This window comes from Rhinatrema bivittatum, chromosome 1, assembly GCF_901001135.1.
Source record: "Rhinatrema bivittatum chromosome 1, aRhiBiv1.1, whole genome shotgun sequence".
Lineage (NCBI taxonomy): Eukaryota > Metazoa > Chordata > Amphibia > Gymnophiona > Rhinatrematidae > Rhinatrema > Rhinatrema bivittatum.
Genome location: NC_042615.1, coordinates 648,051,912 through 648,069,878, shown reverse-complemented (window position 1 = coordinate 648,069,878; position 17,967 = coordinate 648,051,912). Strand labels below are relative to the sequence as shown.

General features: G+C 41.9%; 1 protein-coding gene across 1 annotated transcript in view; it reads right to left on the bottom strand.

Annotated features, from left to right (window-relative positions):
* Positions 1-13,703: 13,703 nt before the first annotated feature.
* Positions 13,704-17,967, bottom strand: part of RIOK2 (RIO kinase 2) — a 146,791-nt gene continuing 142,527 nt past the window's right edge. The window contains 1 exon segment of the mRNA XM_029572819.1: positions 13,704-13,992. Coding sequence (XP_029428679.1) covers positions 13,831-13,992 — 162 coding nt within the window. The 3' untranslated portion in view covers positions 13,704-13,830.

The following is a 17,967-nucleotide window of genomic DNA, read 5'->3' as shown; positions in this document are numbered from 1 at the left end:
CCGATGAAGCAAAGGAAGGATGGTTCCCAGAGATACCATCCAAAATTTTTCTTTTTGAAGAAATTTGTTGAGATTGCGTAGGTCTAAGATAGGGTGAAGGCCGCCTGTTTTCTTTGGAATGAGGAAATAGCAGGAATAGAACCCCTTGCCTTGTTGAGACCAGGGCACTGGTTCGATAGCCCTGGCAGTCAGCAAAGTAGAGAGTTCTACTTGAAGCTGAGGTGTGATGACCATGTTTGACCATATTGGAATGAATGGCGAATGCAGGGGTATTGTTTTGAACTTTAAACGGTATCCCTGATTTAGTATGGCTAATACCCATTGGCCTTTTGTGATGAGACTCCATTGGTGTTTGAAATGATGAAGTCGACCTCCTACTGGCAAGTGGGGCATAGGATTGATGGAAAGGCTTCTGTTCTCTTGATTCATTTAAAAAACCCGCTGCTGGACCAGTTTGGGGGGTGGTTTGGTTTTTTGCTGCTTTGGCTGGTGTACGCGTCCCCTTTGTGGTGGATGGTATGAACGCGCTGAAGAAGCAGGTGGGTAATATCTTCTAGGTCTATAGAAGGGTCTCCTGGTGTCCCTTCTAGTTGATTTTCTTAGGGAGGATGGCTGATTTGATGGTAGTTTGGAGAGTTGGTGGAGTGTCGCGTGGTGATCTTTTAACAGAGACCGTAGCCTGAATCTTTTCTCCGAAGAGATTCTCTCCAGTACAAGGGAGATCTGCCAATATTTCCTGGACTTCTTGCCTGAGGTCTGAGGCCTTAAGCCAAGCCCACCTCCTTGCATTAATTGCTGATGCCGATAAGCGAGTAGATGTTTCAAAAGCATCATAAGCTGCCCATACCTCGTGTTTACCAGATTCCAGCCCCTTTGCAATGAGTGTGTTTAAAGCCAGTTGTTGCTGAGGGAGATCATTGGCAATACCTTGAACTTGCTTCCACAAATTTCTTTGGTACTGTGTCATATAAAGGTGGTACGCCGCAATACGAGATACCAGCATGGATCCCTGAAAAACCTTTCTTCCTAAGGTGTCTAAGAATCTCTGTTCTTTTCCTGGTGGGACAGAAGAGTGTGGGCTTCTGTTTCCTGGCTTTTTTCTGAGCCGGTTCAACGACTACCGAGTAATGAGGTAGTTGGGGCTTTTGGAAACCTGGAGCATGTTGCACCAGGTATGTGGCATCTGTTCTTCTATTTACAGCTTGTATTGAACATGGATGTTCCCACATCCTTTGTTGGAGTTCTAATAGGACTTCATGGATTGGTATTGCCATTATCTCCTTTGGTGCATCCATGAATTGAAGGACTTTTAGGGCCTTGTGTCTTGTGTCCTCCTCTGTCAGCAATTCGATGGGAATTGTGTCCACCACTTCCTTAATGAAATTTGTAAAGGACAAGTCTTCTGGTGGAGAAGGCTCAGACTGTAATTCTTCTGACTCAGTATCAGAATCCACATCCTTCCAGGGAGTATACAGAGGATGATAAGGTGATTCAGGATCATCTGGTAGATGATGCTTTATCTTAAAAGCAGATTTTGATGGAATCTGCTTTGGCAGCAAAGGAGGTAATGAAGGCATCGATGGAGAATCGATGGGCCTCAATGGCATCGATGGGAACCGATGTCGGGTATCACCCAATGGACGCATTGGCATCGAGGGATCTTTTACTGGCATCAATGGTTTCTCTGGTATTCGATGACGGTGAAGGCCCGATGGCCCTGGGATGGAATCCGAGTCCCTATCATCTTCCTCCGATGAACCTGGGATCGGAATGGAAGGAGTCACCTGTGGATGCATCGGCATCGATGGAGTCAATGGTTGCATCGGTGGTACCAGTGTCATTGGCGCCGGTGGAGGAAATATACTGATCAAGGCATCAATTTTGTTCAGCAAAGGCTGAAATATCGATGAATCTGATGTCAATGCCGGGGCCGGTGTCGGTACCGAAGGAGGCTGGAAATTTCGAAAAGCCTCGACAATGGCCTGCTGGACCATGGTAGTCACCTCTTCCCTGGAAACTGGGACTGGGTCCCCTGTCACTGGGGAAGGTAAGACTGGCGCTACTGGCACTTCCACAACTGAGCATGGTGGCAGTCTCCAACACCGAGCCTGGTGGAGAGCGCCTCAGTTCCTCGGGTACGGTAGGGCATGTTGGTTCCAGTACCCGGACTCGTTTGGGCATCGGCTCGATGTCCTTCGACGTCGATGGCTGTGTGTTTCCATCCGATGGGTTGGTGGAACGATGTCGATGGCGTCTTTTTTCTCGATGTTCCTTCGATGCCGAGGAAGACGCTATGGAGGACGCCGATGGAGTCGGTGACGGACGGTCACCGGTCCTTTTTTCTCCTCAATGTTTTGTGACCAAGGGAGGTGTTATTCTTGGAGACGATGTCGACGATGACAATGGGGTTTTCTTAAACAACTCCTCCATCTTGTCCAAACGGGCACACCTGCCCTTTGGTGTCATCTGGGCACAAGTTGAACAAGCCCGGACATTGTGGCCTGATCCCAGGCACAAAACACAAACATTGTGGGAGTCAGTAATCGACAGTCTGGTTACAATTCGGACATTTCTTGAATCCGGAGGCCATGATAAAAAATTAGATGGAGTAATGGTCGATGACCGGCGAATACCGATAGTAAGGGTGACCGGTATCAACCGAAAAATGATTTAAAAAATGTACTCACTGATACTATGTTGAAGGGAGACCCAAAGACAATTATTTTGTGACTGAAAATATATTTTCTTCCTTGAGGAAAAAGTGAGGGAAAATTTTCCAGAGCTCCTAATCTGCTTTGCTTACAGCAAGGTGGAAAAAAAGAGACTAAAGGGTGACCCCTGTGGCTGAGAATATCATGGCATGCTGGGCATGCTCAGTGGGTTCAGTGTGCCAGCCAAAAGTTTCTAGAAACTTTTGACAGAAGTTTTTCCGTATAAGGGCTCCATCTGATGATGTCACCCATATGTGAGGACTATCATCCTTCTTGTCCTGGGATAAATATATTTTTAGTATGATTTTCCTGTTGTGATTGTTTTACAGTTCTTGATTTTGTTGTTTGATGTTTTATGGGGAATGATGGTATTTTCTGTTTTTGCATTGCATAGAGTCTGACTTATTGAGATTTCCAGTTCAGTTTTTGTCTGCACATTTCTGTTTATATTTTATGGTTCCTTTATTCTATATTTGGTGAGGATTTGTCTGTGTTCTGCATATGTAGTTGAAGTGAAGTATGCTGTTATGTAGTTTCTGTGTAGGGATCTATGGCAGCCTGGCTTGTTCTGTTTTCCTAATAGGAGCTATATTGATGTTTTAGGGCCTGGTGTCATATTTGAAGCGTTGCCTTTTCATAGGTAGGGTTGTAACAGTTTGGGTGCTGGCAGTTTGTGCTGTTTTCATATGGGAGATTTACTCATGACTTTCTGAGGGCTAAGCCCAAGTCCAACAGGCGTTACAATAGGCCTAATACCATATGGGTTCTAACAGTCATTTTTGTTTTTGTAAGGGTTTCCTGGTTGGCACCAAAGCAATGTACATAAGTATAATAAACACATTGTTTTAAGTGTTTTTACCTCAGAAGACTATACTTTGAATTTCTTGTAAAATCTATTACAAATGCATAATTTTTAATTGTTTTTGGAGATTGCAAGGCTAAGGGAGACAGAGGAATGCAAGGCTGTCAGACTCGCCTCTGGTTCCTAATACTCTTGCATCGGCCCTGGCTTTGCTGGCTCCACATGGGAAAGCAAGGTTCCATCTGGAACTGTGCTGCTGGAGATCACTGACTCTCCCCAATTTCAGCCAGGGCTTCATTTTCTTTTCTTTTTTAAAGTCCAGAGAAATGCATGGATCACTTCTGGTCATCCCCCCCCCCCCCTCGAGTAGGTATGCAGAGTAGTAGCCTGGGGAACCATACAAGCAGCAGTGTAGAGCACAGCCAATGGGAATCTGCTGGTGGGGTGGGGGCAGCGGAGAAGTCTAGGTAAGCTACAGGCACAGAAAGGAAGGGGGTGAGTCAGGAGGACGTGCATGTGCAGTGCTGGTGAGGGTTACTGAGAGGTGACTGGGCTGAGCTCTGAGAGGGGCTGCTGGCTGTGGAACCTGCGGGTCTCCTGAAGAGTGGGGGTGCTGAGAAGGGTCGTGAATGGGAAAGTGATGGGACTGCTGCAGGCTGGGGAAGGGCTGGCAGCATGCAAAAACTTTACATAGTGATGTGGCAATGCTGGGGCGGGGGGACACTCACTGTGTGAGCATGAGGAGCAGTACCACAATAGCATATGTCTGAGAGAAAGACTGTGTGAGTGTATATGTGTCTCTCTGACACAAAGATGCACACTCTCTCTTGTGCTGTCAGTGTGTGGGTGTGTCTGTGTGTCTTTGTGTCTGAGAGCAAGAGCGTGGGTCTGTGAGAGACATCCACACACTGAAGGAATGTGTGTCAGTGCATATGTGCCAATAAAGTTTCCTCAATCTGAACATATGTCTGAGTAACTGAGCACATAAGAGTGTGTGTGTGTGTGTGCCCGACACTGGTTGGCAGTGTGGTTCATTACTTGGCAATTGGTTCAAGAGCTGATTGATTGACAAGCGATTTTAACACTATACCAGGATATCTATCTATAATTTATTTATTTAAAGATTCTTGTATACTGTAATTCATAATATACATCACAACGGTTTACATGTTACAAAATCATAAAATCATACTAAAATATCTAAAAGGTACAATAAAATATGATAGAAAATAAAATTGTTAATCAATTATTAATAAAAGAACATAAAACAAAAGTAAAAATAATGTTTCTTTAAACCAATTAATCCTTTTTTTCAAGATAATCAATATAAGCCTGTTCGAAAAGCCATGTTTTTAGAGCTTTTTTAAAAGCTTTAAACTCTGACTCTAAACGCAATGCTACAGGCATAGTGTTCCAAATGCATGGACCGGCAATTGAAATGGATTGCTCTTGGATTAATATAAGATGGGCAGAGTTCACAGATGGAATTTGAAGCAGTCCTTTATTCGCCGATCTTAAGGATCTCTGCGGGACATGTAACCGGATTAGAAAATTCAGCCAGTCTGTTTTTGTCCATAAATCGCTTTGTGTAGTATTCAAGTGTTTTGTACTATATTCTTTGTGTTATTGGCAGCCAATGCAGATTGATTAAAACAGGGGTGATATGTTCACGTTTTTTATAATTTGTTAAAACCCTTGCTGCAGCGTTCTGAAGCACCTGTAAAGGGCGCAAAGTAGATTGTGGAAGGCCTAAGAGAAGGGAATTACAATAGTCTAAGGTTGAAAATATCAAAGCTTGCAGCACCAATCAGAAATCATTAACATCTAAAAGCCGTTTCAACTTTCGCAACACCAACAATTTATAATATCCTTCTCGTAATTTAAGAGAAATATGTTTTTTAAAATTTAGCTGACAATCGATGGTAATTCCTAAGTCTTTGACTGATTCAGATAATACTAGTTTAATATTATTGGATAATAAAAGGGTATTATTTGTACTAGCGAAGCTATCTTTTACTTTTCTGTCAAGGAGAATCATTTCCGTTTTTTCCATATTTAGGGCTAATTTCATATGGCATAGTAATTGGTTGAGGGCTCCGCGATAGATGTTTATTAATTTAAATGTTTGTTCAATAGTGCCAAGAATAGGTATAAGAAGCTGAATGTCGTTGGCATAGATATAAAAATTTAGACCTAACCCTGCTAAGAGATGACACACTGGAAGAAGATAAATATTAAACAGGATCGCCGATAAAGCGGACCCTTGTGGGACACCAGTTTGAAGTTGAATTTTATCGGAGCAATTATTTCCTATTTTCACTTGAAAGGATCTTTGTTGTAAGAAAGACACTATCCAATCAAGGGTTTTATTTATAAGGCCAATTTCTTTTAATCTTAATATTAAAATATTATGATCTATCGTATCAAATGCCGCAGACAAGTCTAATAAAACTAGAATATATTTTTGTCCAGAGTCAAAACCTTTTAAAAGTGTATCAGTTAATGATAATAAATGTGTTTCTGTATTCAGATATTGACGGAAGCCAAATTGGTTTGGATATAAAATATTGTTAGATATAAGAGATGTAACCAAACTTGGGGGGGGACCCAATCAATTGAATGGATGGAAGGGGGACTACAGCTTTCTTTGCTTATCCCTGCTCAAGGGTGTCCTCTACATCTTATTTAGGAAAAATGTAAAATTTTATATTGGAGATTTTTGGCTCAGTTCTGCCAGGCTCCAGGTCACATGATGTTCTTCTAAAGGGTCAGCTGTTGAAGTATACGCTGCAAGGAAATTCTATAAGGGATTCAGATGCCCCATTGTCCAGTTTTGAAAAAAATACCCAGGGCTGATATTTTCCTGCAATCTGCCCCGGGAGGCACAAAACCCAATTGTAAAAGATTACAATTTCTATTCACGAAAACACAGTGCATATCCCAGATTAGACTACTTTACATAAAAATTCAAAGATGAAAGAAGCAAGAGGCAATATAATTCATCCAGTTGTCATTTCTGATCATGCATTAATCACAATGACACGAGAGCTTTCATCTTGACTAAAAGTATTAATAGGAACTGGAAGATGAAACTCATGCTTATTAAGTATCCTGAAATCTGCCAAGAGCTCATTAAAGCCTGGGATATATTTTTAATAAAAATGATAATAAGGAGGTAATACATTTATGAGAGGGAAATTAAGCTAATAGGAAAAAGCTAGACGAGGGGAATTCAGGAGGTTGCATAGAGTGTTGGAGGGGGAACCATACAAAAGAAAAACGTACAGGTAGTAAAAATATTTGTATAAAGTTACTAGTAGTGTGCAGTAAGAGAGAGTCTGGAGACCCTTTCTCTGTACTATGACTCGAGGGCCAGATGTGGTGCTTGGCTGAATTTCATTTGTTCCCATGCAGCAACAGCAGGAGCTTGATCCGACCTGTAGCAGCAGTAAGAGGAGGAGCTTGATCTGGCCTGCAGTGGCAGCAATGAAAGCTCATTCCAACACTACCAGCAGCTCAGATACTTGAAGTTGGAAGTGCAAGTCAGAATGGCATGGGCATGATGCTGATTGGCTGTATTATGCATTGCTAGCGGGATTGCTTCTTGTGCAGGTTGAGCCAATTGGGCCAAAGACTTAGAAGGAAAGAGCTCAGTTACCCACATTCCAGTGGGAACACAGAGGAGAGGATCACCTTGCTGGTGGCTGAAAGGAATCAGTAAGTTTTTGCTTGGGACATTGTCTTTTTTAAAAGTATTGGGGCAAAGTTAACTATTTGGGAATATTATTTAGTGTGTTTGTGCTTTTAATAGTCAGAAAGGCAGTGAATAAACAAGTTAGACTGTTTGCATTTTTAAATAGTCAGTCAATAAGGTAGCAGTAGGTAGGCGGTGAATAAACAAGTTAGACTATTTATATTTTTAGTCAGTCAATAAGGTAGCAGTAGGTAGTGTGTTTATTTTTAAAAGTCTGCAGAACTGACTGTTCTGCAGACTTTTAAAGAGCTGAGTGTTTGTATTTAATACTAACTGAGTGCTTGTATTGGAAACCCCCCCCCCCCCCCCCAAAAAAAAAAAACAAAACAAAACCCAAAAAGTAGCCAGAAGCTAGAAATAAGCTAGGAGCAGTGTATACCAAAGTAAAAAAGTTGAATAGTTCAGCTCAGTTACTCACCTTGGAAAGGTGTTGAGGTAGTGTGATTGGGTTTGAATAGGGACCAACATTTGTTAATCAAGGGAGCAGTGAGTCACTCAGGCTGACTAACTGAAGTTAGACAGATCCGTCTCCAACTGCTAGCACAAGCACACTATACCCACTTGTTTTGAGTCCATCTGCTACACGCTAGGAAATAGGATCTTTCTGCATCCCCAAGAAGTCAGGCCCAGCCACTCCGAGGGTCTTCAAGGTCTGAGAGATCAAACCTGGCAACTCATCTCTCTGAAAGAAACTGAGAAGAGTTCTAAATGGCTCTAAATCTTTGGGAATGTTCCCTTCCTCACTAGGAAAGCCACCCCCATCATGGGTATCATCATAATTTACCTGCATTCAAGCTCTGTCAGACCGCACTGTTCCACGGCGTTTGACTGTGGAGACAGGTGGAGGAGAACTCAGAACGCACAGAACTACCTTAGCATGTACTCCGATTCAGAAGAACGGCCATGTAGAAATGTCTGCAATCCCTGGAAGAATTCTACCCAGGAAAAGGAGGATGGGTCCATTCCAGGCCCCACATGCCTGAACCTGACGTCCTGAGAGCTAGTATCCCCTGAAGATTCAACCCGTGGATCAATCAAGGAAGAGGACACTTCTGCCATGTGTCTCCCTCTGTCTCACTCCCCAGACCGAGGAGATGGACCATCGCTGGCAAAGTCAGGTGGTGGTATATCTCCCCGAGCATCCAGGCAGCACTGACACAGGCTTAAAGAAAGGTCTGGCTGAATGGCCCTGATGTGGCATGCAGCCCAAACAGATAGGTGTTTAGGTTTCTTTGCTGCAGGCGCCATACTGTAAGCATGCAGACCGATAATGGCGCGCGCACCTACATTACTCATGCACAAGATGTGCGTCCAGAAGGAAGAACGCCCAAACTGGACACCCAGACTCCTCTTTGCCACCATGGCGCCACTCATGGCCCCACAGTGCTCAAGCCCTCTAATGGGGGTGGCAAATCCTCTTTGCTGCTGTGGCACTGCCGCTCGTGGCCCCATATGACTTGTGCCCCCTAATGGGGGTGGTGGCAAGGCAGAAGGTGCCTAGGGCACCTAATCCCTTTGCACCAGCCCTGCCTGTACTATCTCCTCACAGAACTCCCCAGAGACATAAGCGGGACAGCCAAGCACAAAGGAAACAGATCCTTCTCCTGCTTTCTTCCTATTCCATTTTTTTTTTTTTTAAGTGAAAAACTTTTACCTGAGTTCAGCCCTCCCTGAGTGATAGCAGGAATGGGTTTCGGCTACGGGGGGAAAGGGAAATGCATGTCCACCATCTGTTGGAGATGGAGAATACTGGCGGGCTGATGTCTTGGTGGGACTATATAGCTGTGACATTAGCTTTTGCTCTGTCTCCATCTGCTGGCAGAGGTGCATAACCCACTCATTGGGAATGACCTGCCAAAAGCTGAGGAAGACCATTTTCTACCTAGTACAATGAGAGAATCCAGTTGATCTCTGCCTTTCACTTTATTTCTTTGCAAGTAAGGAACCTTTGTATTTATTTACTATTACATGTTTTAATTCCATTACTGTTTTGCCTTCTCCTGAATCTACCTCCTTAGAACCTCATACTAGTTTGCTTGTTCTTGAGCATCCTCTCTACTGCAAAACATCAAATTCTTTGCATTAATTTATACCTTTGAGATATTTATCTCTATCATATCCATCCTCCTCTCTTCTACAGTATACATATTTAGGTCCTTAAATCAATTTCACAGGGCTTTTGGTGGAGGCCCTGTACCATTTTGATGACTCTTCTCTAAACTACCTCTGCTCTCCTGCTCTATCTTTTAAATTACAGCCTACAGATATGGATACAATACTCTAGAAGAGATCTCAAAAATGGCCTCTGCTTTTTTTTGTTTTAACTATTTATGTCTCTTCCTATGTAACCTATTATCCCTCTGGCTCTAGCCATCACCTTATCACACTGTTTCACTTCTTTGAGATAAACAGATATGATCACCTGAGCATCTTTATTGAGCACTGCTCCCTTGGATTTCTTCTTCTCAAATGTATGACTGTACTTTTTTTTTTACACCAAATCTTAGCTGTCAATAACTCTCTATTTTTTTTTTAAATTATCCCTCATTCTGCCTGCTGTTCTCAGGGGTATATAATCTGCTGCAGATCTTAGTTTCATCTGCAAAATGACACTTTTCCTGTTACCCTCTCTGCAGGATTGCTCACAAAGATATTGAATAGAACTGGCCCAAGGACAGATCCTTGAGGCACTCCACTAGTCACCCTTTCTCCCTCAGAGTGACATTCCATGTACCACTACTTTATATTGTCTGTCTCAATTAGTAGCCAATTCAGCTGATCAGTTGGGGGTCATTAAATTTATTTTTTACTGTGACAGTCAGCCTGACAGTTTTCATCTTCTCTATCAGTTTTGTGAAAAGAGATAGCATCTATCCATTTCTAGACCTGCAGAACTATTCCTATTTCCAAAGACTAATTGAATAGACACATTAGTGACTTTCCCAGAACCTTTGTGATCTCTCTTAAAATCCTATGATGTATGCTATTAGGCCCATAGCATTGTTCACTTTCAGATTTGCAGGTTTCATACAGATTCTCTTACATAAATGGCATAACATTTACCCCACTACTTTATGTACCCCTGCCAAATATTGGCAATCCTCCTCCATTCACTTCATTGAACACTGAGAAAAATCATTTGTTCAGTATTTCAGCATTTTCCTTGTCCCTTTATCCGTTGCTCTCTTCCACTTCTAAATCTCACAATCCCAACTCTCCCCTTCTTTCTTTTACTGACATACAAAAATTTTTTTACCTTGCTTTACTGCCTTAGCTAGCCCTTCTTCCACTCATGCCTTTGCCATCCCAACTTCTCTGCTTCTCCTGATATCCTTCCCTGCCCTCCTTTTCCAAAGATCACTTGTACCTTTAAAATGCTCATCCTTATACCCTTAACTTTCACAGCTACCTCCTTTGTAAACCACACAGGTCTCCTTGCCCTTTTATCTACTTTCCTAACATACAGATGTTATCCTTACTGTACCTCCTTTAGTTTAGTCCACTGATCTATTTCACTAGAATTTTTCTAGCCTGCTAGTGTCTTCATGTTCTCCCCCATTTTAACAAAGCTGGTACTTTTGAAGTCCAGAAGTCTAACTTTTGTGTGCCTCCTTTCTGTCTTGGCTCTTATATTAAACCACAGCATCTCATGATCACTTGAGCTCAGTTGACTATCCAGAAATTAAAAACACTAACCTTACTTTTAATTACCAGGTACTGATACTTTTTGCCTGAGGGAGATCAGGATCTCTTTAATTCTGATTCCATGTGTGGAATGTTCCAATCAACATCTGGGAGATTAAAATTTCTCACTAACAACTTCATTACACTCTTATGTATGCCATTGGCTAAATTCTCTATCCAACTCATCTATGCTGCAGATATGTAAATTATTCTGGAGAACAAGATAACTTCCAGCACCTTTTCCTTCCCCCCATCCCCTGCATATCAGTTATTGTACTATTATTTACCGAAAATGCTGCTCCTCTTCTTTACCCACCTACCTTATCCTTTCTGAACAGATTTCAGCACAGCAGTACCATATCCAGATCTGAAGCTCTTTGAATCTGTGACAGCAATATTTAGGTTTGCCTCTGACATTAGGGCTTGCAAGTCTGGAATTGTTTTTACCTAGACTATGAACATTTGTGCTGATAACCTTCCAGATATTTCTCCTGTCTTCCTTCCTCTGTATATTCTCAGGACTTCCTTTTCATTTACAGATAGCTATGCGAGAGGCATACTTCTCTTTTGCTCTTCACTAATCTATTGGTGGTTGAGGGGACAGCCTGATTCAATTAGCTTCCATCTGCCACCAACCTAAGCTAATTTAAACTCCTCTCAACGTTAAGTACTAAACTGTATACCTAGGATTCAGATTTCACTCTCAGACTGATGCAAGCGATTTCTCCAGTAGAATCTTATTCTTCAATGTACTGACTCAGTTCCTCGAGATAACAAAATCCTCCTCTTCTTTATATTTGTGATCTAGTACATGGCTTCTTTACTGTACATAGGTAATGCCTCAAAAAATGAAGCTATCCTTGCCTACTGCTTAAGATTCGCCTTAGTTTTTTAAATTCATCTTGTATTACACAGACTTTGTTTGCAGCTTGTCATTTGTCCACAGGTGAAATATAACATTCACGTTTCTCTCCTTTCCTTCTACAGAGAAAGTGAGAATGTATTTGTATCCTGTACAGCTAAGGATCTCAACAGGCATTTGATCTTTTTCTCTCTCTCAATCCTGCCCCAGGTCAAGTCACTCAACAGAAGGGGTTTTCTCCTCTTTTGGGATCTTTGGACACTACACTTGAATTTTTAATTATTTAAACATTTGTATATCTTTATCTAAAAATCATAGCAATTCACATTATGTAGTAATTAAAAATGTACAATGAAAATATCAAGAACAGAAGAACATAACATCCCATCACTATAAAGATTAAAACAGCAATTTCAAATCAGTTAAAATAAGCAAGTCTAAAAGACCTATCGAACAAACCAAAAGAGTCTCTCACCTATTATCATATAGTAATACGTTTTATTTCACACCTCATCTCTAAACAATTACCACCCCAATTCTCCTTTATGGTGGGTTTCCTCCTTTAAACACCATCACCACATCAGATGCTTTTGGGGGAATCTCTTCTATTTCTCATGCTGTGAAAGTATTCTGTATTGGCAGTGTTTGTCCAACCAGAATCCATTGTAATCCATCTACTAAGGAAACAAGGGAGCATTACACTGACTATGTTGCATGTGTAAGTTTAGCTGGCCAGCACCGATAGGCTAAAATTCAACTGTGCCTTGGGAATGCCTCCAGCATTGCCTCTTGTGTGGGCAACAATTTGCCACAGACAAAATTTTACCCACTCGGCAAGGGGAAATATTTTCAACCCTGAAGATTTGTCTAGCTAACTCCCAAAGCTAGCCACCCACATCTTCTGAATATGGACCTTTTTATAAACAAAGGCAACTGTAGAAAGGTGATCTAAAAAGCAAGAAAATTGTGGGGGAAAAACCCGCTCAAAATTATAGAAATGTTTGAAACTGTGGAATTTGCAAGATTTTTCTGCAGATGTAATTTTCCAGCATAACTGGCATTCACCTGAAAGTCAGAATACTTATACAATCTATACATAATCTAAAACTTTTACATTTTCAGTGTGACATCACTGGATGGACATGCACAATAAGTTTACAGGCTAATTTTAAAATGAACATGCATGCACCCCATACATGCACGTACTGGCATGCGAGCAAAGATACACTGGAATTTTAAATTGTGCACACACATTTTAAAATACAGCAACCGTGTGCAAGTATGCTCCTAATTTTAAGAAGTTACTCGAGCACAGCAAGCGTGCATGACTTCCATAGGACTTTGTTTTTATGTGCATATGTAGGGATTTTAAAACATGCATATGTGAGGGACAACCCAGTTTTTACAGTTAGCTCACCAGTTTGCTCAGTTAATACAGAGGTCTTCTAGACACTCTGGTTCTTCATCTTGTACGCCCCCCAGTTGACCCAGACCCTTCACCCTGACCTGTAAGCCCTAAAACTTGAGATCTACAGACTTGCTCCTCATCTGGAGCAACAGTAAAGTTAGGCAGATAACAAGCTGACGCGCACTGTGGTCTCTGGTTTTAAAATACGGAGTTATGCGCGTAACTGTTTGCCCCACCAACAGAATGTCCATGCTCCGCTCCCTATTTTTGATGCGTGCAATGGTATATATACACGTACTTCTCAGCTTTTTAAGTGCTTTGCTTGCATACGGCCCACATACATGCATCTGTGGACATTTTTGCACGAGCAACGCTTTTAAAATCTATTTCTTAGTTTTCACTGGCTTAAACCTCAAAAACAAATTGCAAAAAAATAAAACAAACAGAAAATCAATCCAATGATGCCAAACAAATACAAATAATTCACCAAGAAAAATTTATTAATTCGACAGATATACATTCATTTTTTGTATAGAAAATTGCAGCTATTTGGTTGAAATTTATGTCAGATATACTGATGCTACAGACACATCTACAGCTTTACAAACTCTAGCCCCAAAAGCTAGCAGCTTCCAAACTCCATTTAATATTCTGCATATGATCACGATGCTGTTTGGTATAAACATTTGCCTCTCCTTTCTGCAAACGTCTTCTGAGAGCAGATTTTTGTTGTTTAGTGAGCTGACGTTTCACTTTCTGTTTCACAAGTTCCTGAAGACAGAAAAAACTGTGTAAGACTAACACTGCATGTTGCAGTAGGAAACAAAACTGCACATTTACATACTGCAAACTACAAAATTATCAAAGAATAAAAATTAAAGTCTGAAAATGCAAGCTATTATGAAATTAATTTAAGCAGCAGTGTAATCAGTTTTAACAAAACAGATATGATTGAAAAAAAATCCTCTTTCCTTTCTGAATCAGAAGCAACCACATTTCGGTATTTGTATATTTACTGCAATTATCTATCGCTTTATCTTGTGCCCCTTTTGTCCTTTCAAAGAAAAGACTAGAAATCATGAAGAATGGGTTAGAGGACACCCCCCCTCCCCCCCCGTCCCCAAAAGTAACTTCTTTGTGAAAATAAATCATCAAAGATGACTGATTTGGAGTACAAAATCAGGCTTGTACCATTCTGGTGTGATCACATGCAAGACAAATTTAAGCAGAACTGCCCAGTTGTGTGTGTGTTACTTGGGCCTTTCTCTGAAATTGTTTTTAAAGGAAACAAATAATAGCTAAGAGGACAAAATTCCATTTTTTGACCACATGCCCAATAAGTGGAAGAAAACTAATTTACAATACTGAGCTTGATTCCTAAACTATTTTACACTTCAGACTCATTTTGTTTCAAACATTGGATGTAAGTAAATTTTATTAGCTGAAACTGACAAACTTTTGACTGCAAGCTTTTTCCACGTCCTGAATTTGGGATACTCAAGCCCACAGACATAGTGCTAAAACGTCTGATTGTAGGAACCTAAAAGCCCCATGTGCCAGATTCAAATACAACTACTGGTACATACAGATGTGCAATAGATTACTAGGGAATGAGCAAGGTTATCAAGTGCTTAAAAGTAAGACACGAAGCTGTATCTCAAGGGGACTGAAAAATTCCAGTTAATTAAGCCTCAGTAATAACACCAGTTTGGACATGGCTAACTTGTAAAAATTGCTCTCATAGATGACAGCAGAAAAAAAGCTAAAGGTCCATTCAGTCTGTCCAGTTATTCTGTTTGCTGTGCCAAGGATACACTCTAGCTGCCAGATACAGTGTGTGACCACTTGAAAGATCTCTCTTATTTACAGCAGTTGTTTTTTTTGTCTTCCTCCTTTCTATTTTACCATTTTAGGTAGATGAGCATGCAAGGTCTCCACAAAGTTCCCTTCAGCACCTCACCTTTTCTGTGTTTTATCAACAAAGCTCTATAATCTGTAAAGCTAGCAATACTAGCGAGAAGCTGCCCAAACATTCAGCCTCTTAGGTTCCCACCCTGGCCTGCCAGACAAAACCCAGCTACTTGAGGGCCTGCATTTTTGCTAGGCCCTCAAGTTATTTCTATACTTACAGACTGCCAGAAAGGGCTAATTGCCTCTTCAATTCAATCATCACAACCTGATCTAAACCGCTACCATTATTTTATTATTTATTTAGGTTTTTTTATATACCGGCATTCATGATACAATCACATCATGCTGGTTTACAGTAAAACAGGGGTGCAAATAACTTCTAACTGTATCTAAAGGTGCGGAGAAAAGCAGTTACAAATAACAAGGGTGATTGAACTGGGCGAAGAGAGAAAAAGCAGGAAAGGATAACGTCGGTAAGATAATTACAGATTTCAGCAACTAGAATGGCTGAGAGAACTATGTTGACAAAGTGAGGGTTAATTACAAATTCCTGAATCTAGTATGACTGAGAGAAATATGTTGACAAAGTGAGAGATTAATTAGGGTCCAGGAATGCTTGCTTAAACAGCCAAGTCTTAAGTCTTTTCCTGAAGGTTCGGAGGCAGGGTTCTTGTCTCAGATCGGGGGGGATGGAGTTCCATAAAGGGGGGCCGGCTGTAGAGAGGGCCCGATCCCTTAGAGCAGCGGTTCTCAACCTGTGGGTCGCGACCCCGGCGGGGGTCGAACGACCAAAACACAGGTCGTTCGACCAAAACTGATCTGCGGACCGACCCCAACGGCCCGGTCCGCAGACCAGTACCGGGCCGTTGGGGTTTTTTGCCGGTCCGCGGCGCCACGGCTGCTGCGGGGAGGTGGGGCGAAGCTGGAGACCTGCCTCCTCCAACCCCAAAAGGGAGCGCGTCGCGGTGCTCCTCCTACTTACTTCCTGCCCGCCCTGCCCCGGAAGACAAATGTTGCCGGAGCCACACGGGCAGGAAGGAGGAGGCGCGTCAGCCGCGTGCAGAAGAGGAGCAGCGGGGCCGGGAAGACTAGGGCCGCTGCAGAGCCCATCCTGTGGTAACCCGTAAAGAAGAGGCCCAGAGGTGAGAGAGAGGTGTGTGCGAGTATGAGATGAGTTGAGAGATTGTGTGTGAGAGTGAATTGAGAGACTGTGTGTGTTTGCAGAGACAGCATGTGAGAGCCTCTGTGTGTGTGAAAGAGACAGCATGTGACAGTGAGAGCCTGTGCTTGAGCAAGGCAGCATGTGGGGGTGTGAGAGAGCCTGTGTGTGAGACTCAGACAGCCTGTGCCAGTGAGAGACTGTGTGTATGAATGATTGCATGACAGAAAGAGCATGTGACAGTGAGATCCTGTGTGTGTATGTGTGTTTGAGAGAGAAATGCATGTGAGAATGAGAACCTGACTGTGTGTTTGAGGGAAGAAGACAGGTGGAGAGAAAAGAAACAGAACAAAAGGCAATATAAAAGGAAATGGCAAAAAAATAAAGGGAAGCAGATGTAAAAAAAAATAAATTACTTTTTACTGATTGGTACATGTAATCTTTGGGAATGTGCAAGAGTAGCACTTTCTCTATGGCAGATCTCACAATGTACGAGATCAACATGGAGGAAGTGGAAACCCAGGGGGCCTGCGCAGAGGAGGCAGCAGAATGGGCTTCAGTGCCAATAGCAGCAATCAGCGCCTCCCCAATAGCCACGTGGCAGCAGTGGCAGTAATTAGATTAATTGTTTGACTCAGCTGGAGGTGACAAAGTATGAAGTGGGATGTGAAATCAGCTTGATCTGGTGGAGAATTAGGATTGCTGTTACACTGAACTGTATTTGGCAAACATTAAATTAAAGGGAGCCAGGATAATCAATTGAAGCCTGCAGCTGAGGACTGATTCATTATGACTCATGTAGAAATTAGTGCATTTTCCAGATTAGTCTGCATAACACAATTCTCAACATTCAGCATTATTTCTGCTGCATAGAGTTTTATCTGAGAGGCTCTGAGGTTGTGAGGGAGCCAGTAAGAGTGAGAGCATGAGTGTGTATGAGAAAAATCCAGGGGAGTAAGAGTGTGTGTGAGTGGGGGGGGGGGGGGGGGGGGAAGAGAGTGTCTTACACCCTGAGAGTGTGTCAGTGTCTGTGAGAGTGAGAGGTTATGGTGGGTATAAGAGCATGAATGTGTATGTATGTGACAGTGTATGTGTGAGAGAGAATGGACATGTGAGTATGTGTGAGAGAGAGAGGATAACCTCCTAATCCTCGACAATATCAGGGTGACTGGAAATCAAGAGCTCCCATGTATGGACAGCAGGGGCTTTTTAAAATCCTTATTAGTTTTAATTATTGTGTGTTATTTGATATATGTGCTGTTTTGAAATATTATTGGTGTTTGGGAAATTATAAAAATGTATATGATTTTAATTAATAGAAATTCTATTTATCAGTAATTTTAAAATATTATTTATTAGTATGGTTTTACTATTATAACTGATGCTTTATTTTTCTTAATTTTATTGTTTTATGAGGAATGGTGGTTCTGTTTATAAATGTCATAATAAATAAGTATGCACTAAAATCCAACCCCATCCATAACCCCGCCCCATATGACCAAAGCCCCGCCCTCGCGGGGCGAGGGGTCACCGCAACATGAGGAACTGTATTACGGGGTCACGGCATTAGAAAGGTTGAGAACCACTGCCTTAGAGTAATATGTCTGGTGGTTTTGGTGGAAGGTACCTGGAATGATCCTCTGTATGCGTTTCTAGTCGGTCTTGAAGAGTTATGT